Source organism: Scleropages formosus, chromosome 18 (genome assembly GCF_900964775.1).
Source record: "Scleropages formosus chromosome 18, fSclFor1.1, whole genome shotgun sequence".
NCBI lineage: Eukaryota > Metazoa > Chordata > Actinopteri > Osteoglossiformes > Osteoglossidae > Scleropages > Scleropages formosus.
Window position 1 is genome coordinate 23605689 of NC_041823.1, and position 27033 is coordinate 23632721.

A 27033-nucleotide genomic window follows, 5' to 3' on the forward strand; every position below is an offset into this window, starting at 1 on the left:
TGAAGTTGATGTGTCACGTGTCAGTGTCTTTCATGGATAGAGTAGCTGTGATAAAAAAAAAAAAAAAAAAAAACAAGTTTGAGAGAAGTGTGTCCATAGAATTCAGTCCTATTGTGCCGTATGAGTATGACACGTGCTTCAGTCTACTGCTTCCATTGGGGACCAAGAATCCTGAGGTATACTGCTCCTCATGAAACAAACTTCCCTCCTATGGCGGGCTTTTCTCGCTCATTTTCACACTTTCCGTTTCTTGGCGAGCTTCTGCTGAACTGAGGACCCACACGTAGTCCTGGCTTCAGTGCAGGGTTCGAATTCCGCTCAGTGCTGCAGTGCCTTTGTTCCAGCTACTTAGACCTAACTGATACAGTCAGTGTACTACTGTGAAGCTCTAGGTGTAATATTGTAAATCACTTTCAACAAAGGCATCTGCAAAAGATTAAATAATAATAATAGCTTGGGGCAATGTGAGCCCGTGTGGGCGGAGAGTTTGAAGTGGTTGCTTCATGGAAACTCAGTATCAGTCACACCCGCACGCGCGCTCACACGCACACACAAACTGGGCCGCTCACAGTGGGCTACATCACTTCCTGTGGATGGAAAAGTGGAGCTATTACTTCCATCCCCTCGAAGAAAGAACACGAGAGGAACGGGCGCCGAAACAGGCAGAGACGGGACACGGAGGGAACCGAGGGGCTCGAGGACACGCGATTGGACGTAAGTAAGGCGAACGTCGAGCGGACAGCAGGCAGCGCGCTGCTTACAGCCGGAGCCCAGCGAGCGACCTGACCGTCCTCGTGCCAGACCAGCGCGCCGCCACCGCGTTGGCTCGCTCTGTCTGTGTTTGTATGTATGTATGTATGTATGTATGTATGTATGTGTGTGTGTTCGCTGCGAGCTCTCACGTTCCGTGTTCATTCCGGCTTTCCGCTTATTTTGCCTTTCGATTCTGTGTCCAGGAAGGAAGGAGGCCCTAGTATAGCAGCACCGCGCTCTCGACCCGTTCGACTTTTTGTTTTCTGTCCGCCTTATGGAGCGCGGAGAAATGGGAGCTGCGCGCCAGAGACTGAGAAAGTGCGAAATCAGCAGTGGAACATCCACGCACTTAAGCCCGGTATCGCACGAGCCGCTGCACACTTTAAGCCGTTCGAAACTAAAGTTCTTACAAAACGACACGTAAAAACACCCTCGTGAGCGGCAGAGCTGGGCCTTTTTCGAGCTTCCGTCTGGAGTTTGTTCACTCACTGGTGGTGGTAATGATGATGATGCTCTAGTAATACTAGTACCTTTAGAGATGTGAAGCACTTGAATTTGTGAAATTCCTAAACCGTCCAATTTCAAGACAAGGTCTCCAACTGTGTGTGTTTCTGCCAGACCTCACATTTGGTGTTCATTTGACAAGGCTAGTACCAGGTCAGTAGTGTTATGTGCTTGTTTTTTTAACAGCTTTGTTGTCCCCTCCCTCCCTATATCACCACGGTGTGGAAAAGGACACTTGAACCAAACAAAGCAGTCAAAGTGTTACTGGATCTACTGGGACCAGTTGTGCAAGTGGTCTTTCGCTGCCGGGTATGGTGCACATAGTAACGCCTGTATATCTCGACTGCTCTGTCTCTCCGTGTGTGCGTATCACCTGAGTAACGGTCACCCGCTGTTTTGCTGTGCCGACACACATGAGGGTGTGTTTGTTTATGCTGAGAGCAGTGCGGTCAGGGTACCAGGTGCTAGGAGGTGTGTGTTGAACAGATGCATGAGGGCCGGACCTCCTCTACACCAACGCAACACCTGTCCTGCACCTTGTCATCATCTTATCTATGCATTCTTGGCTGAGCAAATAGTCCCTAAAACATTTTTCTTCTTGTGCAAACAAGGATTTGGCAGCTCTGTGCTTCCTGCTAGCATGTCACCGCTTATCATTTAACATCATCTTTCTTGCACAACTTCGGACTCTGTTCATCGGTTTTACAAGTGTAGTTTATTAGTAATTTTTTTTTTTTTTTTTTTTATTTCCGCACAGCTGCGGATCTCTGCTCTGTTTGAACTCTTGAATGTTCTGATGAACTCTTGAGTTGCTGTGGGATCAATAAGCTTAGGCCCACTGAACTGGATACTGGACTGTGGTACTGCTTGTGGAGCTTATTCCAACTCAGGAAGATATCTTTGTTTCCATACCGTTCGTATGGTGGGTCCTTTATTTCCTCCCTTTTAATGACCTTTTGACCTTTCCCACTTCAGCTGACCACTGATCGGTAGTTTGTTTAGCTTCTCCCTTAATAATTCTTTAACTTTTTACTTTTTGTCTCGTACCTCTTTCCCATAGTGCCCTTGGGAAGTATTTAGACCTCTCTGCTTTTTCCACACTTTGTTGTGTTTGTAATTATTTCAAAATGGTGTGAGTTGATCCTTTTTTGCCATTGACACATAATTACAAAGTAAAGAGGTGTTTTTTAGTAATTTTTGAATAGTTATTAAACATTAAAAATTAGTTGCGCCCTATAGAAAATCTGTGCAGAGAAAGTGATAAATTTTCCATTCATTGCGATTCTCTCTCTCATTACTCTATCATTTTTACATCTGTGTTTTGTTGAGCTTTGCCCTTAATGCTTTCCTGAAGTCTTTATTAAGACTGCAATGGGCCCAACGCGGTTGCACATGTTTGTGTTTAATACACATGATGACTTGGAGCGCTGCTGGTATCCAGAGCTGTAGTAGTAGAGTACTTAAAGGAGCACACGTTTGTATCGTATTGAGCTTTCGGGTTCAGCTGGTTCATAAGTGATACGGGCTTTTATCTGCATAAAAAATGTTACATGTACTGTAAATTCAAATCCCAGTTGCAGTCAGCATGGAATAAAGAAATGATGTTTCTGACAGAACAGTGGCAGCAGAACAGTGAGTTTTCTGTTTGTTTCTGCTGACTTCTGGAGAATAACTCCAAGTTCAGATGACTACTCTGTGTGTGTGTGTGTTTGTGTGCGCAGACATCTGCAGCTTGTCATCTAAAGGTGTTTTTTCTTCCCTTCTCTCCCTGAAGGCTCACATTGCTTAGATACTAGTTTGTTTTTGTTATTAGGGTGACAATGGCAACGCTGAGCATTGCTCAGACACTTCTTCAGCAGGTTCATATTAATACATGTACCATGCTGTGCACATCAGGAAAGTGGGCATATGGTCTGCCCTCGGACATACTAACCTTCAGGGACACCTGGAGAACATGGCTTGTTGTTCTCACATTTTGGGGTGGAGAGCTTCCCTGCTGTTAGACCAAAATGAGTAAATATTACAGCTTCTGTAATGGAGAACAGTGCAGTTGTGTGTGCGTGTGCGCAGACGTGTGCAGCTTGTCATCTAAAGGCGGTGGATAGTGCTGCCACCTCGCAGCACCTGAGTTGGATGTGGGTTTGTTCACTGCTCAATCTGTGTGGAGTTTGCATGTTCTCCTTGTATATGCCTTGGTTTTCCTTGGATGCTCAGGTTTCTTCTCACAGTCAGAAGACATGATTTTGCGACTCTACATTGCCCTGCCTTTGTGTGTGTGTGTGTGTGTGTGTGTGTGTGTGTGTGTGTGTGTGTGTGTGTGTGAGAGACGTTGCTCTGGTGAACAGATGAGAATGACTGCAGGGAATTACTGTACGAGCACAGGTCGATGGGCACAGTGGTATAGAGTAATTAATGAAAGGAAACTGTCTTGTAACAACTAATGTTGAAATAATTGTCCATTTTAATGGGATTAGGTGATATTTTATCATAAATAGGACTGAATAACTTTTATTACTTATTACATTTTATGTCTTAAACCTCCCTGAAGGTTTTGTTAGGAATACAGTATTTAAGGTGGGGGAGCACTATATTTTCTACTTGTGAACCACTCAGACATGCAGGAATTTCTTAATGCTGTAACATTTGAGGTTGATTTGAGCCAAGGATTACGGCAGAGTTGCACACACAATTGTTGCACGCACAATTTCCCTTGTCTGCACATTGTTGGGTCACATTAAGAAAATCATCATGTCAGTCCTTCCTGACATCCCTGTACCCTTATTTTTCATTTTTTCCAGCGCTCCAGATGGACTTTGCCATCTTCTTTGTTGACTTAATCGTCTTGTTTCGAGAGTGTATTTCTTACTCTTGAATCTGTAAGCTTCGCTTTCCTGTATTATACTTTTCATTCTTGTCAATGCCTTTTCGTGGCTCTGTCTTTTTTAATATCCTGTAGTCCTTGCTCCAGTTCCCCTTTAGTCTCCTCCTTGGTGTGGGCAAAGATATATATGGGGAACCATATTTACCTTCTTATTATTATGCCCATTGCTTTACTACTTTTCCTGCTTTTACCCCATTGTCTGAAACACTGGGAGTGTTGCTCAGCTTCTCTGCCAACCAAATGGTACCCTGGGTACCACTTCTGTGCCCTGCTCCCAGTTTCTTTGCACTGAGCAGTGGAATGTGCCTGTAAAAGTTCCCTTTTTTAGTTTCCACTTGACCTCACTGCCCTTTCTGCCCTATGGAGTTTGCCCAGAGGCCTGGTGTACAGTACTGCTGCAGTGAGTAATTCATAAAATGTGCAAGAGGATGCAATCCCGGAATTGAAACTGCAGGTATTGCATTTAAATCTCTCGTTTCTTTGTTCCTCACAAATAGCCAAGCCCAGTTTTACCTGTAGGACCAGTGGTTGTAAAATATTTGCAAATCCGCCATACAAAGACAGAGAAGAGTGTCCATAAATATGACGACAAATAGAAGAGTGACTTGCAATAAAGGTTTCGTAAGTGTTTTTCAGTGCTGCCAAGTACACTGCAGTCGCATTGTGGAATTTTCAAACTTTTTTTCGGATTATTTTTAGTTTCATTTGTCTTTTTAAACAATAGTGGAGTAGCGAATGTCATCCATGTTTGTGTTTTTGAGCCATTAGTCGGCAGCAAAATGCGTGCAAACAAAATCACTGTTGAATGTCTGTTATTCATTTCGCTCCCACGGCATTTACCACTATCCGGTGTTCAGGAATGTTGGTGATCATTAAGAAGATGATGGACATTGCTTGTGTTTATGGGATAAATCAGTCAATGAAAGGCATTGAATAGGACTTTGTGGAGACAGCATTATTTTCAGCAAATTTTTTTAAAAATAAAATTAGCTTTCATCTGAATGTAGCTCAAAGTTTATAAAATGTCTTACAGCCCATAGTTTTACAGGCTTTGCCCAGTGAGTAAATCTGTACATCTGTTATTACTTTTATTGGCTATATAGAGATCAAATCACAATGGAAATGGACAGAGGGTCATAAATGATCCACATATTGCTTAATAAAAGTCCTGCAATGGACAGGTGTCCCATGTTAGGTGTGCCCTGCCTTATGGCCCATTTTTAAGACGGGCCACAATGACGCTGCAGAGCACAAACAGTTGATGACAATGTAATAAGTCTCATGGGAATTTTTTAATTCATCATAGCTTTGTCTGAGTTTGTAGGATCCAGCATGTCAATAAATAGAGGGATGTTTTTGTTAAGCTTCTATTAATTGTGATGTGGTTGGATTTACAGGCGCACCGAGTTGGACTTTCTGCTCCCAGTTGTGTTTGAGAGTCAAGGACACTATGTCATCAGGTCTTTACATTTTTCTTGGACGATTTTCTTGTAACAGCAAATTGTTTTGCAGTTCTTAAGTGTTCTCCATTGGTGAAAAATTACTTAATTCTTGCCTCCTACATCAATAGCAAGGCTAAAATGTGCACTTCTGATATGCACAAATCCAGGGCGTAACTTTTGGATATTAGCCGTTAGTGTTGTAGCCTCTGAATGAATCTGTTGGCATCAACCTAAAATACAGTTCTCCTTATAGCAAAGGCACCAGTCACCAGTGGTGTCAGGGACAGTCTTGTAGAAGAATGTCACGTCTGCCATTCACACTTGGTATGTGATTGTTGGAAAGCTCTGTGCTGAATATGAGTGTGTGTTAAGGGGCTTTTACCATTGGCATTCCCATTGATCTCCATATCACTGTGTTTAAGCTTCCTGGACAGGCAGAAAATGAACATTGCGTGGCTCTCTGTCTTGCTCACTCACTCTCACAAATATGGCAGATGTGCACCACATGTTCAAGAGAATTAAATATTTTCTTCTCCTCTCTGCTTCTGTGCTGTACCCAGCCACTTGCTCGCAATCGCTGCTGCTTTTGCCACGCGCATCATCCTCGGATCTCCATTTGATGGCGTTTACACTGGGCGGTATAAAACTCTGGCAGCACCCCACCATAGAATCTTTACCACACCTTCTGGACACCTTGGGTTCAAAGATGTTTTGGAAATCAAATACGTGCGCACACCCTAGTTAATGATCTATAAATACACCCAGCATAATTCTGCATCTCTGACCAACCCACCTCCCCATTTGCCTGTTTTCCCCAAAGGTTGCATTGTGTGTTTCACACTCTTGCTAGTTGCAGCAGATTGGGCAACATGTGGGTATGAATACCATGCTTAAGGCTCCATCTCCAGATCTCTGTAAGCTGTGGTCAGAAGCAGCTGTCCCACTTCTGCAAGGCCTCCAGATGACTCTGCAGCCTATGTGGTGGGGGGGGGGGTGGGGGCAGCGATGGATGGATGGATGGATAAAGGGATGGAGATGTGGGAGGATAACAGCGGTGGGGGTAGAGGGGCTTTTGGAACTGCAGTGTGTTTGCTGTGGCATTAAGAGCCATGCAGAGAAATCCACTAAGAGCCCTGTGAGTTTGGCAACGTTTATAGTTTATAGCATAGTTTATATCACCTTCCTTACTTCCCAATGTAAGAAGTGTGTATGTTGGTGATCAGCAGAATGCTGGTAATTAGCTCATGGTGCGGAACGTTACTGGACAGTTTGAAAAGGAGTGTGTAGCTCCAGTGTTGCCGCTTGTGGGGTTTGTGTCCATCGGAGCCTCATGGCTCATATTGGAGTGCAAAGCGAACCAAGTAGTTCTGAAGTCTTGAAAGAATCAGTGTCATTATAGCTGATATATCAAAGTCCAACTGAAGCATCATGAAGATGAAGAGCTACACGGACCCATTTTATTGCCAGATGACATTGTACTAGATTCTCTCATTTGGTTTTTAATCACCTCTTTCTAGGTTGGTTTGGGCCAACAGGTGGAATAACGGTTAGAGTTACCATCTTCAGAGTTGAAGAATCGCGGTTTGAATCCCTCTGCCTGAGCAAGGTACTTTTCCCTGAATTACTTCTGTAGAAATTACACCACTCTGTCAATGGATAAATCATAGTAAGCAAACTGTAAATAGCTTTAGAGAAAAGCATCAGTTAAATAAATGTAATTAGTTGTGACTGAGACTCAAACTTTTTGGTTTACTTAACTTTTTTCTTAAATACAGGGGTATTACTTTTGTGGTAGTGGCACTTCTGTTGGAGCCAATGTTAGAAAACTGGTCCCGGGTTTTTCCTTCAAGATCAGCTGAGACGTCCGTGTCCTTGACTGTGTTGGTGTCCACAGTGTAATGAACTGTGCTTCTCGCTCTCCTTCAAGCATTAATGGGCACTCTTTCGTGAACCTGTTTTTCCGGTGTGGTGTGAACTGGGTGTTGGTCTCAGGTGTGTGAGGAACTTTTACCCAGACCCCCTCCCGCGTTCTCTGTCTCACACTCACAGTGACGACTGTCTCCGTGAGTGCGTGTGTACACACACCAGTATTTGACCCTAAACCATGGTACATGTGGTTTGTTGGTGGGTGACATTAAAAGTGTGGGGTGAATACATGATCTGTAACAAAACTGATTTCTCAGATCAATGGGAGTGGGGTCTTGTACGCTCGTCCCACCCGCAACAGCGAGTGTCTCAACAAGTTATTCCAGACCAGGAGCTGGTACTGGTGTCGAGCGTCTCTTGTACCACTCGGACCAGCACATGCACGCCACCTGATGGCTCCCTCCTCCACTGCCCTCTCACTCCCTCAATCCACCCATCCCAGTTTTCTGCCTCCCAGATTAGGATTAGCGTGTGGAGGCTGCCTGTTTTAATGAAAGGTAATTGATTTGGGAGCACAGATGATCAGATACCCAGATTAGAGCGTGGCAGATTAACTCTGCTCTCCGCATTCTGATGGGGATAGATCTTTGAATGAATCCGGGTTGTTGAGGTGCCATTAGCTCAACAGTTTTTGGAACCCAAGGCGGAAAATGTAGGGGTCCCAGATGCAGCAAAGTAAATTCCCCCCCCCCCCCCCCCCCCCCCCTCTCCAAATGTTATGGGGAAATGTCGTCATATATAGAGTACAGAATTCTAGTTCAAGGCTATAAAAAAAAAAGTTCCAGACAAAATGTTTTTTTTCCTTAAAAAATAAAAAAAACACTGGAGACAAGCAAATGTCCTGCTGGTGTAAGTGACACAGATGGCTGGACTGCCTCATATGTTGTTTAGTGTGGGTTTTGACGGTGGCAGTTAGTAGTTCAGCTCAGTGTGCGTAACACAGTGATTCACCTTAAATAAAGGTGTGAGCGCAGTACTAGTTATTCACTGTTAATGGCTTTGGAGCAAAGCATCTGCTAAATGAATAACTGTAAATATGTACTTGCATAAGGTCTCTCTCCATAAGCTGTGGCTCACTTGCTGGCTCTACAGTTGGCGTCAATTCCAGGGCCAGAGGGTTGGGAACGCATCCATGTTCGGGAGGGGATAAAAACAGTAAGTGTGGATGTGTGTAGTCTCTGGAGGCATTATGTTAGGAAAGATGAGAACAAACACAAGCTGTTTGTTGGGCACGCAGGCTACCCACAGCATTTGCACTCTCGATTCATCAGGGTTGCGGTCAGGATTAGCAGTCGTGAGTTTAAAAGCTGAATGGTGTGTAACGTTGGACTGCTTGTTTTTCAGGGCTGTTGCTTCTTCCCTATCCTGCGGACGGCTCGGCCACTGGGTCGTGTCTCACCATAGCGAGCTGAGTGGAGAGCCGTGTATCACCGCCCTGGTCTACAGGCACCCCCCTCCCCTGCCCCATCTGTGTCTCTGAAGAAAGCCAACGGTTCTTCTGGACTCTGGAAAGCGTTGTTCAGACACCATAAATCTCGCAGAGGAGAAGGCACTCTCGAATGTAAATGCGTCAGTAACTTTTTTTTTTTGGAAAGATATTTGTTTGTTTTTGTTATTCCATATTTTCTGCACTCCTGAGCAGTTGGTGCGGGAGCTGCTGTGAGATCAAGGGGTAAGCACTTTCCTGCACGGCACCCCGAGGCGGACATGGCTGCAGTGTGGCATCCAGCTGGGTGCTAGATGGGACTTGCATCGGTGATGCCGCGTCCTACCAACTCGCATTGTACCTCTTGAGCTGTGGCACCAACCAGCGGAGCACCAGAATGCTCACAACAATGATCTGGAAATAGAGGAAACATCAGTTTGTCTTTCATTTGTTTTTCAGTTCCCATCATAACAATTTGTTTTATTTATTTATATATATATTTTTTTAAACCTACGCTCAGCCAGCTTGCCTGAAGTGCCTCTCCCCCCCCATAGTTCACTGTTTATGATCAAGTTAGTTGTAATTTTATGTATTGACAGGGCAGGTTCCCAGTGCTCTGAAGTTGGAGACTGAATTTAATTACAAGGCAGCAAGACTCAGTTTCCTTTTTGCGCAGAGGCAGCATAGTTTTTGGCTCAGCTGTGCAGTCGAACCCTCTCCAGCACTGTGCGCTTGACTTGGGTATTGGCTGATTAATACAGCCAATTACACGGTCCAGCATAAATCCACCTTCAAGTCAAATGAATAACCTGTGTGGAAAGAGTGTCTGACGCAATTCAGTGGAGGGAATGCTGCTGCCAGGAAGTGTTAAACACAATTTTTTTTGGGTCCAACCTCAGAAGCAAAGATAAGTTATCTTAAAGAGAGTCTGTGATCAGTCAGTCTTTCTAAAACTGTTATTGTTTCTACCTGGAGCACAGCACAGAAGCCATGTCAAATTTACAGTCTAAATGGCGATACCTGGTGATGATTCTGGGCATCCAACTGGTCGTCATGGCGCTGCTCTCCAGGGAGGGTTACCAAAAGAGGGTTACGTACTTTTTCCGGATTTTCCGGAGGGGAGATGCTGGAGGCTCCGTGCGGAACCAGACGGTGCGAGACGTGTATGCCAACCTGTCGCTCCTGACCAAGGGCCTGGCAAATGAGGACAGCTTACCTTACTGCCCCCAGAAATCTCCCCTGATCAGTAAGTGTGCCGTCATGTCTCGCTCTGCTTTGAGACACACACCCCTCCATCCACCATGCAACACAATACGGTGCTACACGTCACAGAAGAGCGCGAGTGTGGTCTGAGAAGACAGACCATCATTCTATTTAATACTGCCTGCTCATTATCATCTTACGTCTGCAACAGTCATATTGTCATATTTCTGCACCTGAACTTGTCTACTGTGTTCTCGCTGCTTGCCTCGCTCATATTACCTTTTATAGATTTTGTAGTGTATTTTTGTCAAGGTTAATGTGGCCCTTGTATTTGCCTCTTTGCGATGCAGTAATATTATGTAAGAAGGAGGAGACAAGTAAACAAGTGTTGAGCTTCATGGCTTTGCTAACTGCATGATTATAGCTATAAAATATGGCAAGGAAGTACTTTAAATCCCTGTAATAAAACAGGATCCTAAGCAGTCATCACCTTTGATTGCATCGAAGACTAAAGACTTTCTGCTTTGATTTCTAAATTCCCCAAAGTACTTCATGGTTCAGCATTCAATAGTTCAAATTGCAGGAATGCATTTAGTAAATACAATTTTTTGTATACATTATACAGAAAGGAGGAATACATTATATATCCTGTGTATTTCCGTAATTTTCTTTTCCAAACCTATATCTCATATCCTGCTTGTCTTTTTCCCTGCAATAAGAATTAAACCCTTGGAAATAACTCACTGTTGTCCCCTGGCCATTTGAAATCCTAAACCTAGTAGTCTGCAGCAACTAAGGATCAGGAACCCGATATATAGTGTTAACCTTAAACTGTGGCCCATAAGCACCTCCTCCTTTTCTTTTTTTAATTGAATGCAGTCATTAGCAAATTCAGTACAATTAGTCTTTTGCGACTGAAAAATAAAGATGCCCCAGCCACACAGGTGAGGTTGGGAAGGGATGGATGTGTCTTATTGTTACAGAGCTGTCATTCAACAGCATACTTGTCCTCCTTGACGGACATAATCAGAATCAGAATGAGCTTTATTGCCAAGTATGTTCGCACATACAAGGAATTTGTCTTGGTGACAGGAACTACCACAGCACAGACAGAATGACAGTGACAAGACAGGTGAGAAGATAGAGTATGTGAGCAAGGGATAAAAAATATTTAAAAATATAAAGTACCCAATATACAAAAATAGTCACTAGATACAAATGCAAGGGAGTGTGAGTAAGAGAAATGTGATAAATAGTTATAAATATAAATAGCATTATGTATTGCACAGTTTACTCTCTAGGGGAGAGATTTAGGTGTTCATGAGGTAGATGGCCTGAGGAAAGAAACTTTTCTTATGCCTGGCTGTCCTGGTGCACAGTGCTCTGTAGCGCCGGCCAGATGGCAAGGGTTCGAAGAGGAAGTGGCCTGGATGTGAGGGGTCTAGAATGATTTTGCTCGCCCTTTTACTGACTCTGGACGAGTGCAGTTCTTGGAGAGCTGGGGGGGATGTGCCGATGATTCTTCCAGCAGTCCGAACTATCCGCTGCAGTCTTCTGATGTCTGACTTCGTAGCTGAGCCGAACCAGACAGTTATAGAGGTGCAGAGGACGGACTCAATGACTGCAGAGTAGAATTGCAGCAGTAGCTCCTGTGGCAGGTTGAACTTCCTCAGCTGGTGAAGGAAGTACAACCTCTGCTGGGCCTTCTTCACAATGGAGTCTATGTGGGGCTCCCACTTCAGGTCATAATTCAATAAAGCAACAAGCAGCCTGCTACCTGGGTTCTCCCATACTCCCGAATGATGATATGTGCCCTCACCTCCTCTGTCATCCTTTTAGACGGCCCTTTCCACGTGACCTTCCCATCCGGCCTGACCCTCGCTCAAGTGGAGAGGAAGAACCCACTGGTGGTGCGAGGCGGCCGCTACCGGCCGCCAAACTGTGAGTCGCACCACCGCACCGCCATCATCATCCCGCACAGGAACCGGGAGCAGCACCTTAAGTTCCTGCTGTACTACCTGCACCCGTTCCTGCAGCGGCAGCAGCTGAACTATGGCATCTATATCATCCACCAGGTAACCCAGTTCCAAATTGCTTTAACTGTTCCATTCCATTTTCCTGAATGGTTGTCCAGCTAGGGTCGCGGTGGCAATAGGGAGAGCAAAGAAGCCCAGACGTCCCTGTCCCTAGCAACTTCCTCCAGTTCAACTTGGGGGATCCCAGCCATTGTCAGGTTAAGTGGGGGATATAATCTGTCCAGCGGGTCCTCAGCTGACCTTGGGGCCTCGTCTCAGTTGGCCGTGCTTGGTATACCTCCAAGGGAGGTGCCCAGGGGGCATCCTTACCAGATGCCTGAACAATCTCAACTGACTCCTCTCATTGCGGAGGAGTAGCGGCTATTTTCTGACTTCCTCCTGGATGACCGAACTCCTCATCCTGTCACGGAGAGTGAGTCCCACCACTCTGTGGAGAAAACTCATTTCAACCGCTTATATCCGCAATCTTATTCTTTCGATCATTACCCAGAGTTCATGACCATAGGTGAGCGTAGGGGGACAGACCAACTGGTTAATAGAGAGCTTTGTCTTATGGCTCAGCTCCCTCTTCACCACTACAGGTATGCGCCGCTTTACGATGTTTTGGGCAGCGACGGACCACATATACGATGGTGGTCCCATAAAAATATAATGGACTGAAAAATTCCTGTCAAAAAGCGATGTCGTAGCCATTGTATGGGTGGTAACGTGATGCATCGCTCACATGTTTTAAGTGTGTTTTGTAAACAAACCAACTGCGCTGCCAAAGTATATGCGATTATGTATAGTACATAATACATGATAATGATAAACAACTGTTACTGGTTTATGTATTTACTGTACAGTAGCTTTTATTTTAGACTACTCTTTCTACTTAAAGTTCTGTAATGTAAGACAATACTGTACATTCCATGGTGTTCGCTCAATGATGAAGTCGAACTGCGACTGGTTTCACAGAATGTAACCCTGCTGTTAAGTGGCGCATACCTGTGCAGTCCGGTACAGCGACCTCATTAGTACTGCTGCTGCTCCCAGCCTGCAGCCAATCTCATGCTCTCTTCTTCTCTCAATCGTGAATAAGACCACAAAATACTTAAACTTCTCAACTTGAGGCAATTTCTCTCCCCTTACCTGAAGGGGGTATGCCATCCTTTTCTGTGAGAGAACCATGGGATCAGAATTGGAGGTTCTGATCCTCATACCAGCTGCGTAACACGCAGCTGCAAACCATTCCAGTGCGTGCTGGTGGCATTCGTATGATGGTGCCAAAAGGACATCGTCATCTGTAAAAAAAAAAAAAGGCAGATATGTCACCTTCTGGCCCCCGTGTAGAATGCCCTCCTGACCTCGGCTGCGCCTTTATATCCTCCCCATGAAAACCACACACAGGAGTGGGGACAAGGCACAACCTTGGCGGAGTCAAACACCCACCTTGAATGGGCTTGACTTAATGCCGAGTATGCGGACACAGCTTTCGCTGTGTGTGTACAGAGACCGAATGGCCCACAGCAGTGGCCCAGGCACCCCATACTCCCAGAGAACCTCCCATAGAATTTCTCGGGGAACACAACTGTAGGCCTTCAAGTCCACAAAACATGTATAGACTGGATTAGCGAACTCCCATGCCCCCTCAATTTTCTGTGAGAGGGTAAAAAGCTGGTCCGCTGTTCTAGGGCCAGGATGGAAACCGCATTGTTCCTCTTCAACCTGAGGTTCAGTTATTGGCCAGAGTCTCCTTTCTAGCACCCTGGCATAGACTTTCCCAGGGCGGCTAAGTGTGATACCCCGGTAGTTCGCACACACTCTCCGGTCCCTTTTCTTAAAGATAGGGACCACAACCCCAGTTTGCCAATCCAAAGGCACTCTCCCCGAGGTCCATGCAACATTGCAGAGGTGTGTCAGCCAAGGCAACCCCACAACATCCAGGGCCTTAAGCATTCTGGGCGAATCTCGTCCACCCTCGGTGCTTTGCCCCTGTGGAGCTTTCCAGCTACCTCAGTGACTTCCACCAGGGAAATGGACTCCGCTACCCTGGAAGCCTCAGGTCCTGACTCCTGTAAGGGAGGCATAACTCTCGGGTTTAGGAGTTCCTCAAAGTGTTCCTTCCATCTCCCGACAGTGTTCTCATTTGAAGTCAGTTTCTCCACCTGTCTCAGCACACAGATTCCATATCCCCTACCTCCTCTGGGACCTGAGGGAAGTTTTCACAGAGATGGGAGTTAAAATCATTCCGGACAGGGTCCTCCGACAGTCGTTCCCAGCACACCCTCACGATACACCTGCGTCCATCGGGTCTGTTCTTTCGGTTTCCCTCCCATCTGATCCTGCTCACCACCAGATGGTGATCGGGTTGGCAGCCCAGCACCTCTCTTCACCCGAGTGTCCAAAACATGTGACCTCAAGTCAGATGAAATGTCAGTGATTGACTTTGTTGTCTTTTGGCCCGAGGACCTCTCGTACCAAGTACACTTATGAGCCTCCTTTGTGTTCGAACATCGTGTTTGTTATGGACAAACCATGACTAGCACAGAAGTCCAATAACATTTCACCATTAGGGTTTAGATTGGGCAAACCATTCTTCCCAATCACCCCCCTCTAGATTTCCCAGTCCGTAGAAGTCCCCCAGCAGGACTATGGAGTCAGTAGGTGGGGCCCTGTTCAGAACCTCACCCACTCTCTCCAAGAAGATTGGATATGCTGAACTGCTGTTTGGTGCATAAGCACACACAACAGTCAGAGTTTTCCTCTCTGTGACCTTAAGTCCCATTGAGGCGACCCCTTCGTCCACCGGGACAAACTCCAACTGTACGGCAGCCAGCAGGGGACTTGTGAGTATCCCCACGCTCGCCTGGCACCTCTTACGCTGTGCAGCTCCTCAGTAGGAGAGAGATCACCCCCTATCGGAGTTTGGTTCCAGAGCCGACACTGTGAGTGGAGGTGAGCCCAGCTATATCTAGTTGGTATCACTCAACCTTCTGCACCAGTTCTGGCTCCTTTCCCCCCAGTGAGGTGACATTCCATGTGTTAAGAAGCTGTAACTTTAACTGTAGTACCTTTAAATGTCCCACGATCATAAGGAATAAGCATTTTTTTTTCAGCACAAAACATAAAAGCACAGTTATGACTCAGGAAGATATGGTGCCAAGTACCATAAAGATGATATTCATGTTCAGAAGTCAGTAGCAGTCATCAAAGGGAGTAATGCACTTAGATGGAAAATATTTCAGTAGGGCAGCAAAAACTAACACACAGGTGTGACCTCAGCAACCCTGCCTCTGTTTGCCCCGCTGGGTTCTTTCCAAGTGGAGGGAATGTTGGAGGCACATTGCCCCATACTGGTCTCTCGGTGCATTTGTCTGGCAGAGCTGCACTGTGTGCCTCCCATCTGCAGTGTGTGCCCGCTTACTGTATTCCCTTGAGCCCAGACCTCACCGAGAGAAGACCTTTCTCCCTCCTGCTGTAGCACTGCAGAGAACTCCAACTGGAACACTTCTGCGTGAAAAAGTGTCAGTCATAAAAATCCTCAAATCTCACCTCTTTCGGATTCACTTCTTCCCAGTCTACTATGTGCTCGATAAATGTGTCCTATATATCCGTTTAATAATTTAAAAAGAAAAAACCTAAATGCAGCTACTCGGAGTATGATCCATAGTATGGTGCATACATGTTTTTACTGTAGTATGAGACAACAGTACTCAAGAATCACTTGTCTATTTCCAAATCGCCTCCTGTTGATTTGCGCTTTTTTGTATTATTCTCTGAGATGTACCTCACTTTGGAGAAAAGCATCTACTTAATGAATAAATGGAAATGTAAGAAGTTTAATACACGAACATGGTCGTGTCGCCTTGGACAAAATGGCATCACTTATATTCAGTCCGCTCCAGGATTATTGACACCCTTCATGAAATTGAGCAAAAAAAAATATATAAAATGGTCAACACATGCAATGCATGGTATTTCAGGCTTAAACATGGAGAATTTACATTTACAGCATTTCCTTACTTAACATCTGTTAACGTTTTTTTGCATGCCTCAATTTCTCCTACCACTTTATCACATAACGTCCTGTTTTATCACTGTAATGTGAACACTAACGAAGCACTATTGATATTTTGAATTGTGCAATGTTATACCCCCATTCTGGGTACACATTACCCATAATGCACTAGTTGTGTGGTTGCAAAGCTGCTTCTAAAGAATTTGCTTGTATTCTGCCATTGTGTTCTGGTGGTATTTCCTCTATTGTGACAGAATGAGCTCTGAGAAAGAAGAGAAACTTGCAGAAACTTCACTTGACAATTGGGTTTTCAGGAAATGAGTGATGTTAAGTGAAGGTAGCTTGTACTTCAAACACCAAAAATGAAGTTTTCTTGTATTGCAGTTTCTCTGTAAAAATTGTTGAATGTGAATATATACCATCAAGTAAAATGTATTATTCTGGTTTAATGTAGCATTTCACACTGTGTGATTTGTGATTACAGGATGATATTTGGCCATCACTCTTTGGTGCAAACCTGTGTTGTTCCACAGCCTTTTTTCTTCCCTAACCGTTTTTCTAAATGTTCTTCTGCAAATGCTTTGTGTTGCTCTCTGTATTCCGTTAGTTTCACTTCTGCAGGATGTTTCAAAACAGTAGTAAAAATAGTAATATTACCCTTTGCTTGTTCAGTTCACCAGCTGCAAATGTACTCCGTCCTTTTTTGCATTTTCATCCTTATTTACAATTGTTTGTAATGCACACTTTAAGTACATTTGTACCTTTCCTGATGACCATAATTTGTTCCTGAAAATGTAAAATTTCCTTGTAATGTGAATTCGTGTAACTTTTAATTACTGTTAATGTAAATAGGGAAAAATAGATAACATATTCAAAATGGTCAGGAGCCTATCCCAGAAGCACAGCACAAGAGGAGGGTATACCTTGGATGGGATATCAGTCCACTGTAAGGCTACTTCATGTGCGCACACTCACTCATTCATTCATTTATGCACGGTGTACACAGTTAACACTTCCCAGTTCACCTGAAACACGTGTCTTTTGACTGGGAGGAAACAAGAGCACCAGGAGGAACTGCATGCGAACATAACACACTGAAGCTCAGCACAGACTAGCCCCAAAGTGGAACCCACAGCTCAGGAGCTGTCAAGCCCCACCACTGCTTGCTGCAGCATTGTGCTTTTGTGGTAAATGTATAGTAAATCAAGTTTCTCATAAGGAGTTTCTTTTGAGTTATATGACATTTAAGGTGCAAATGACATGTTCATGTACGTTTTCATAATCTGAGTTATGTATGAGGAAACTATTTGTACATCATTTTAAGAATCCTAAGAATTAAATGTTGAGTTGACTTGTCATTCTGACGGCTGATTTTCTCCAATATCAACGTTATCATTGTTTGTTCATTTATCTGTTCTTTCATCTTAAACAGGTAGTCCTCGACTTGCAACAACCAGAACTGAGTGAATGTACCATTAACCTTTACAGAACATTTCATTTGTGATTGTAATGCAGTATTTGAATTTTTTAAACCTGTGGCTAGCAACCAAAATGTGAGTATTCTGGTTTCATGGAAAAGGGGGGGAAAAAAAGAGAAGCTTTAGAAATGGGGCACCTGGTAGTGTAGTGGTTTAGAACATCTGCCTTTGGACCCAAGGGTCGCAGGTTTGAGCCTCACCTCCAGCTGTAGTACCCCTGAGCAAGGTACTTACTCTGAATTGCTCCAGTAAAATTAGCCAGCTGTATAAATGGGTAAATAATTGTAACCTTAACATTGTAAATTGCTTTGGAGAAAAGCATCAACTAAATGAATAAATGAAAGTGGAAAAAATGCGATGTGAAAATATTTTAAAAATCTGTACTGTATTTACTTTATCATTCTATCTTAGCATTGGTTTAACAAAAATGGGAATTTGTATAAAAAAAAAACAAAAAAAACCCTATTATACAATTATCCATGTTAATGGTTTATATATCCTTGTGTAGTACAGTAATTGAAATAGATGCACTTAGTATAAAGAACAAATTAACATTTTGGGTGTTTAAATCCCCCTAGTATACACAAAATTAGGAAGGAAATGGAAGAGCACATGGAGTTTAATGAGATTGGTTTTTAATTTTTGTAACATGGATGCATCTTGGAGGAATGCCTTCTTCAGTATGCAGGAGTGTTACATAAGCTGTGACATGCATATGGTGAAGGTCATCTGAGGAAAAAATGGCATTGTGCTGTTTAGTTCAACAGCAAAGTTGATATACCAAATGGTAGTCATAACAGAATATGGTGGGAGTAACACAAAGATGGTATGTAACATGTCAAAACAATCAGTAGAGAAATGTCAGTAAACAAAGGTTCCAAACAAAATGAAAAAGAATGATACAGAAGGACAAGTAGAATGTGTATGCCTTCAAATCTACTTCTACACTTGGGTCTAAACTATAAACAGAAATGTCTCCACATACTAAAAGAACCAGGATTACAGCAAATGCAATAATGAGGGAAATGTGTGGTGTGATGGGCTAGATATAAACAACAATGCTCATTGAAAAAATTTAAATAAATTGACAGGTACTGATAGAGGCACAAAATGTGATTGTTAGACTGTCTTGCAGAAAACGGTGTAAAGATGTCTGAATTCAGTCTGTTTAGGGGTATTGGATTTAAGGATTTGAGGGTGGCACGGTGGCACAGCAAGTAGCGTTGCTCTCACAGCACCTGCGTGGTGCCACAGGATTTGGGCAGTTTGCACGTTCACCTGTGTCTACGTGGGTTTCCTCCCACACTCCAAAGACATGCTGTTCAAGTTTCCCCATATTATGTGAGTGACAGAGAGAGTTCCACTGGTATGGATGAGTGACCCATTGTAAGTAGTGTATCTAGTAGTGTAAGTCACCTTGGTGAATAAGGTGTAGGATGATGACACAACATGGTGTTCATGGGAAGTCGCTTTGGAGGAACGTGTCTGCTAAGTAAAGTAAGTGTTAAGGAGTGAATTATTAGCATTAATTATATCTTGCTGCAGTACGGTACAGTGGTTAGTGTTAAAAAGTGTCATGGCTTTGAGTCTCCGTTAATACACCGCTCTAAGAAATGCCCCCAGGTTTTAAGTTCCAAGAGGGGTCCTTTTGTTTTATTGATGGAGGTACCTCGCTCACCCTGTTGTGTAAAAGTACATTTTGAAGTGTAACTACAGAACAATAGTGATGATGATGGTGATTATCGTTCTGTTTCTTTGTCTTGCGAAAGGCTGGGAACTACACGTTCAACCGGGCAAAGCTGATGAATGTGGGCTTCCGGGAGGCCATGAGGGAGGAGGACTGGGACTGCCTTTTCTTCCACGATGTGGACCTGATCCCTGAGGATGATCGCAATACTTACACCTGTGAAGCCCACCCCAAGCATGCTGCCATTGCCATGGACAAGTTTGGCTACAAGTCAGTTCCGTCCTTACTCACCTCCCCTTGTTAACTCCTGGAGGGCATCTCTTCATCTCTCATTGCCTCCCAAAACCTTCTGTGTCGTCCTCCTCTCCCTCACCAAATCCTCCGTTTTCCACTGTATGTTTTTGACTGCTGTAACATTGTGCACTAGATTTCACTTCTTTATCCAACCACAGAGTTGTGGGAACACCAAAGTTGAGATATGTGGTTTTTGCAGCGAAGGGTGCATGTGTGACATCCTGGTACAAGTTGTACAGTTGTTCTTAAAGTGGTCCAACCAGTGAGCTCACTGCCTTGTTTCTTCCCATTTTTATTAAATACTTGGCTTTAGAGAAATGGACTCCAGTGCACCGGTGTGTAGTTCTCAAACTTGGCTGTGGAGTAGAGCAGGTCCAGGGTGTATCTGTGCTGCAGCAGTGTCAGTGCTGTGTGTAACGTATTGTAGGGCATAGACCAGCCCAACCAGCAATTTTGGCATGTAGCTTGCCGAAAATTAAAGCATTACTATAAAGAGTGCCACAGTTTCCTCAGGCTGAACACATTAAAAAGAAGTCCTTACCACACTTTGCTGAACACTTTAATTTGGTAAAGCTGTGCAAAGTTAGGGCAGCATGATGGTACACTTCATAGCACTGGTGCCTCCGCTTCTGGATTGTGGGTTTGAATTCAGCTCAGCAGAGCGGAATTTGCGTGTTCTATCCGTGTTTCCGTGGGTTTCCTTCAGGTGCTCCGGTTTCCTCTCGCAGTCATACGGTGTGTTTTAAGTGAATTGCGGGGTGTGTTTGCCTTGCAGTGGGCTAGCGTCCCTGTCCAGGATGAACCCTGCCTCATGTCCTATGTTTCTGGGAAAGGCTCTGGGCACTGTGACCTGGCATTGCACATATACTGTTTGATAATGAAAAAAGTCTATGAACGAATATGAAAATTTTATATGGGAAGCCAACAGATCAGCGTAGCAGACTGGTTATTGAGTGTGTGACAGTTTAATAGAGATGCCAGTTAGTGCCCTGCTGCTTACCTTCAAAACTTGAAGCTCAAATTACAGTATACAATTCTAAGCTTGGTAAGTTGATTAAAAAAATGTTCACAGTAATAAGAACTGTAAGTCACGTGAATGCTGTGCAATAGTAACAGGTAGGAACCACTTTCCAGAAGAAAAATCATGTTCACAGTCCATACTACAGGTTGTTTTCTCTGCGCTGCTCTCATCATTTGCAGATAACTACAAAGTTCTGGTTTTCTTTTTTTAGTTCCCAGCCTTGGTTTTGTGTGTGTCATTCTTTCACAACTGGATTGAATATTTTGCATCCAAATCTGTTAAGGGAACAACGATCACCTGAAGGCATTTACACACAGTACCCTCTCCGCTATGTCTCACTGTTGTCTTCACAAGTTGTTGTCTTGCTTTCTGTTTTTCATCTCTCTTTCTCCTTGCTACCTTGTTTCCTTAGGCTTCCCTATAAGATGTATTTCGGAGGTGTTTCCGCCCTCACCCCTCAGCAGTACCTCAGAATGAACGGTTTCCCCAACAACTACTGGGGCTGGGGTGGCGAGGATGATGACATTGGACTCAGGTAAAGCCTCAGTTTTCTTTTTTCCTGTGAAAGAAATTTTCCTCTCTCCCGTTCAGCAGTAGGAGACCCACAAAGAAATATACTCAGACATATATAGACTTTGCACGACATCGGCCGAAGGGACAACCACAGAAGTTGGGAGTCTCCCTGATCGTTCCCTGTTGCCCTTTTTTTATTCTACAAAGCTCATGCATAATACATTTGTAGGCGTTACAACAGCGGTGTGCCCTTCTCTGGTCTCAGTAATTTTCTTTGTTCTCAAAACCTTTCGCCCAAAGACAGAAACATCCAACCCCTACCATCCAGTTTTTCTTAAACTGACCTTGCTCACAGGCACTTTGATAATTTGGTCTTGGTACGCAAGCAGGACCTCTATCAGGTCAACTGAACCTGGTGCCTGGTACAGCCTGTTCCACAGTGATTTTCCATTTTCATAACACAGTGCACAGGCTTAAAACACATTACAGATGCTCCTCGACTTACGATTTTTTCGATGTTACAATGGTGAGCTGGCGATAGACATTTAGTAGAAACTGTATTTTGAATTTTGATATTTTCCCAGGCAAGCGATATGCAGTGCGATACTCTCTGGCGATGCTGGGCAGTGGCAGCGATCCACATCTCCCAGTCTGTTGTGGTTGTTTTGTGCATCCATAATATCACAGAAACGCCCATCTCTGTCTTGTGCTACTGGTTAGAGGAAGAAAAGAAGGGCAATTACTCTTGAGGAGAAGCTTAAGATAATTGCCCAGCATGAAAGCTGCAAGCCCATAATGGCCATTACACGTATGTTAGACTATGATTTTCCATAGGTTAGGTGTATTAAATGCATTTTTGACTTGCGATGGGTTTCACGGAACGTAACCCCATCGTAAGTTGGGGACCACCTGTACAAAGGAATATTACCAGTTACCATACTTAATTTCCATGATTAATAAATTTCTGTGATTGATAAATTTGAACACCACACTTCCTGCCTGTCTGTCTGTCTATGCTTTTTAGAGCCGTGGTGCCCCACTCATCTCCTCCTCACAAACCAGAACTAAGCTGCTTGCAGACTTTAGGGACAGGATGACTCCACTTGTATGTGTCTGAAATTCAGTAACGCTTTATTTATGTGACAAGTTGCCTTTTGTTATAAAAGCAACAGACATTAATACAAATGCAAGCATAAGAGTAGTAGCAACACGTACATCTCAGCAAAAGTACGATTTATGCATTACATTAAGAGAAAGAGACATAGCTGCAGATGTGACTCGAGTAGACCAAGTTTACCTACCACTTGCTACACCGATGTTCATCATTCAAGTACGTGCATAAAACACAGGATAGACAAATAGACCTGATACCTTCCTGCCATTTTTTTTTAAATATTATAAGATACACAAACAAGCAAATACAGTGCCGGAGTAGCAGCTGATTAAAGGCTTTATCTGGTGATGCTCATGAAGTTACGGTGCATAAACATTTACACCATACATGAACTGGAGAGATGTTGGGCGAAATGGGTCCAGAAAAGGTGAGTTTTCAGATCCTTCTTGAATGTAGACAGAGTTTCCACAGTTCTGAGTGAGAGGGGAAGGTCGTTCCACCACAACGGAGCCAGAAGCGAGAACCTCTGTGCTTTACCTTTCGTGCATGGGACCACCAAGCGAGCAGAAGTAGGTGAGCGAAGAGCTGAGAACAGTTGTATTGATCCATTTGTAGACAATAACCAGGGTCTTGAATTTGATTCGGGCAGCTATAGGAAGCCAGTGCAGAGAAATTAGAAGAGGAGATGAAAAGAGGACATGTAATATAATAATAATATTATTTATAAAAATTAATAATTGTGTGTGTGTGTGTGTGTGTGTGTGTATGTGTGTGTGTGTGTGTGTGTATATATATATAAAAAATTAATACATACATAAAAATTAATACATAAAAAATTTTTTCCCTGGGTCTGGGGTTCAAGTCCCACTTGGGGTGCCTTGCGATGGACTGGTGTCCAATCCTGGGTGTGTTCTCTTCCCCCTCCAACCTTACGCCCTCAGTTGCCGGGTTAGGCTCCGGTTCCCTGCAACCCCGTATGGGACAAGCGGTTCAGAAATGTGTGTGTTCGAAAGTTTGTATTAGAGTGTCAGCTGATCCAGAAGGTTTTTTATTTCCAGGGCTGATTTATCTTCAGGGATTAGTTCCATGGTATTACAGCTTGTTTTCCCTTGGTAAACATGGGGGAAAAATGGCCTAACTCAACTCTTCCCCCACCCTTTCCCTCTCACCTTCTTCCTCTTGCCCTTTACTTCCCCTCTCTTTTTTTCTCTTTGCCTCTTGCAGAGTGTCCCTGAGTGGGATGCTGATATCTCGGCCATCTCTGACTGTGGGCCGCTATAAGATGATCAAACACAAGCTGGACAAGGGAAACGAAGAAAACCCCCGAAGGTATGGCATGCCTGCTTCTATCCGTATCCAGCACATGCGCTAAAAAAAACTCTAATATTATAATAAATAACCCCAAATCAGGTTATTATGACAGCCCTTTGATATACTGTGAAATGTGCAATTGTGCATAGTTTACACCTAAGGATGGGCCGTCATGACCATTGAGGGCTGCAGGAGATGCCGGTACGTGTTTTCATCAACGTGCGATCAAATTCCGTTCCAGCAGCCTTATTGCAAACACCCATGAATGCTATGTTGTATGATAGGGAATTGTTATATTTTTTTACACTAATTTCACACATTACTCATATTAAAATACCAATAAAGAATACAGTACTGTATTATATTCATGTTGCTTTATTTAAACTTTCATTTATAAACTTGCTTTATTTTTCTTTTCTGCACCATCAGAATACTCACATTTTTGCTTTCTAATTATTTTAAGTAAAAGTAAGTAAAACATTTTGTGAACAAAATGCAATGGCTGCTAAGACCCAAGCAATAACAAATATTGGTGTCTTACGGTAGCACAGCCAGCCAGTATTCTCCTGCAGTAGGTGGGCAATGTTAGATATTTGACCAAACGTTTGGAGCTGAAAGTAATGTAAGATCAAAGGTACGATGGTTGTAAGTCTGGGTTGTCTTAAGTCATATATGTTGTAAGTTTAGGACTACCTGTAATTAATTAATTGGCTGTGTAGGTTAGTTAAAGTCATTCTTTGAGTCAAATGACAATGACTGATTATGCGAACCCTAAATTCTTTTCCTATTCACATTGTCTCAGGCTGTAATTGTACATTGGAAGTGCATTTCATGTGTTTTCCTGCTCTTGTCAGGTTCAACATGTTGGCGAAGACCAGGCACACATGGAGGAATGATGGGATGAACAGCGTGCAGTATGAGGTTCTGTCACGAGAGTACCTGCCCCTCTACACCAACATCACTGTCAACGTTGGCACTCAGAAAGGCCTCCAGCCCTTCAACTCCAAGGCCCCCACGCAGGCGCCATCTCCTGTGAAGCAACCAGAAAGTCACGTCGAAACTTCCATCAGCAAAGTCAGGAGCACAAATTCATAGGCAATCCTCCACATCGTGCTCCTTTACAGAAAGCAAATATAACTGGAAATGAAAGGGCCTAAGAAAGTGAACTGATATTTTCCACCATTTGCCTCCCTCTTTGCCCCTTCTCTCTATCGATTTTTGCCCTTGCAGTCTGACTCATCAGTCTAAACATCATCACCAGAAGCACTTTAACCCATGACTCTTTGGCTTTCTGTGACTGGTCCAAATGGAGGAGGAGGTTGGCCGTTGTGCTGTTATAATAACGCTGTTATGTCACTCCAGAGCCCAGTCCATGTTATTGTGCACACTCCAGTTTCAGCTCACCTCTTTTTTACTATGAGGACTTTTTTCCATGCATTTTAATAGTGCAAATGAAGCAGAAAAGACAGGGCGTGAAATCATATCCACAGCTCTAAGAAGGCTGTTTGTGCCTTTGTTGCCTTAGCTCTCATCCTGTCCAGATTGTCATCCTGTCTCTTACTTCTTGTTTTGGGTCCAGATTGTGGTGGTAGCACTGGTTTCCAGTACTTACAGGTCCCTTTAGTGTCACTTGTCTGTTTTCAGATTCTAGATTTAAAATTTTACCTGAGTGTCACAGTGGCACGTATCACACGTTTAAAGTGCTCTAAGACTGGTATTTGCTCATTTTCATATGAAAGTAACAGGACTGCTATATTTTTTCAGGTATTTTGACACACAGAAAAGAAATGACTATAAAGTACACCCAGAATTCATATCTGTACAGTATTGTTTTTTTCTCAACAGCAGTCCTCATCTACAGCTATACTCTACATTGTGACTCAGAAGATGATCACAATCACTACTGCCTTGCACAACACTAATCGTACCTTTTTACTTTTCATTTATGCCCTTTTTGCTCATCTGTAAAATTGTACGTTAATTTGCCTTTGTTCAACAGAACGGATGACAAACTCACTGCCTTTTGTGAGAACCATCTGTGTCTGTTTTCATGCAGTGCTGCTCCTTTGCCTTTTCAATGCTGTCACAGTTCAGTCTTGCATTGAATAGTTGGTTTTGAATAGTGGGAACAAGGGAATCGGTGTAAACTAGGGGCTCCTTTGCTTTTCCTGAAACGACTGAGCATCTGCTGGTAGTCCCTAACTGCCCATGGGTCTGCTCCATACTGGATGCCCCAGAATGTGTTCTGGGCTCTCTGCTGCTTCTCAGCTGTCCCAATATGAGCAGCACTGACCACAGGGAAATGTAGTTGGTTCCTGATGGGGAGCCCTGTGACATGAAAGGGGAGACCACAGGAGAGGAAGCTGGATCCCAAACAGTTTTTAGAGATAAACTTGACAGCAGGGAGACTGCACTAAGTGGAATGTGAAAGAGCTGTGGTCCCAACCTCTGCATTGAACTAGAAGGAGAAGGCATGTGCCTGTAGAGAGAGTGTCCAAGGTTTGTCGCACTGAAGCCAAAGATAATGCAGCCTCTTATGAGTAGCCTGCGAGTGTGGTCAACTGGGTATTGCTCTCTGATAGGAACAGCAAGGAATGCACTGTGGTCACATGCATGAAGATGGTAACCTTCATTCATGGATGCAGTTCCTGTCAGCTTGGGGTGGAACCATACAAATGTAAAATGGGAACACTGATCTCCACTCTCTCACTAAGAATGTGCTTGGGCTGGAATCTGTCACATTACATTGCCCAAGATATGCATGTAAGAAAGTACCGAAGCAGTGCCCATAGTAGTGTTTTATTAGTACCTAATCTCTCAGGATGGGTTCAGGAAAATATTGTGAATATTCATGAGCCTTTCTGTCAATCTTGTCCTGTAGCCTTACTTTACCACATTACAGAGATGCCACTGTGTCTGTTGCTTGACCCGATCATACCATATGACAATGACTGGGGGTACAGTTTGGGGCTGGTCCAACAGCAGTTTGAGCTCTCAGAAGGGCAGTGTGTCTCTTTAGCAGGACAATGTAGAACATTTTAGTTTCTTTCCTTCTCTTCCAAAAAGTCTGCACAGTCCAGAGTGGCCTTAAAACTATTATTAATAGTAAAAAAAAAAAAATGAATACCAAGATGCCTGTGTGTGTTTTTTGAAACTGTGTTGGATCTTTGCACCCCAAGTGAAGAGAATGTAGGTCAACAAGGTTTAAAATATGCTAGCTTGTTTTCCATGTCCAAAAATCATTCTTCACACTTGATGACATTCTTGGACTTCTGAAGTGATGATGATATACAGAATAAAGGAGACAAAAAAGGTACCAAGGAAAGTCTAGATTTACCAGACAATTACCACCTAATTAATCCCATCAGCAATAACCTTCCTTCATACACACTTAGCCGTAACAAACACAATAAAATTCATATTATTCACAGAGAGAGGGAACTC

The 27033-nt window shown here is 43.7% G+C and overlaps 1 protein-coding gene across 3 annotated transcripts; it reads left to right on the forward strand.

Annotated features, from left to right (window-relative positions):
• The first annotated feature begins 474 nt into the window (after positions 1-474).
• On the forward strand, positions 475-26735 carry LOC108919177 (beta-1,4-galactosyltransferase 3). Of its 3 annotated transcripts, XM_018726970.2 has the most exons (9): positions 475-714; positions 7098-7186; positions 8558-8661; positions 8851-10178; positions 11975-12210; positions 19419-19606; positions 21064-21186; positions 23503-23607; positions 24444-26735. In XM_018726970.2, the coding sequence occupies exons 4-9, from the start codon at positions 9923-9925 to the stop codon at positions 24682-24684; spliced, it is 1149 nt and encodes a 382-aa protein (XP_018582486.1). In that variant the 5' UTR covers positions 475-714; positions 7098-7186; positions 8558-8661; positions 8851-9922; the 3' UTR covers positions 24685-26735. The 3 variants fall into 3 exon arrangements, with proteins under 3 accessions (XP_018582486.1, XP_018582485.1, XP_018582484.1); XM_018726969.2 differs by lacking the exon at positions 8558-8661; XM_018726968.2 differs by lacking the exons at positions 7098-7186; positions 8558-8661.
• The last annotated feature ends 298 nt before the right edge of the window (positions 26736-27033 follow it).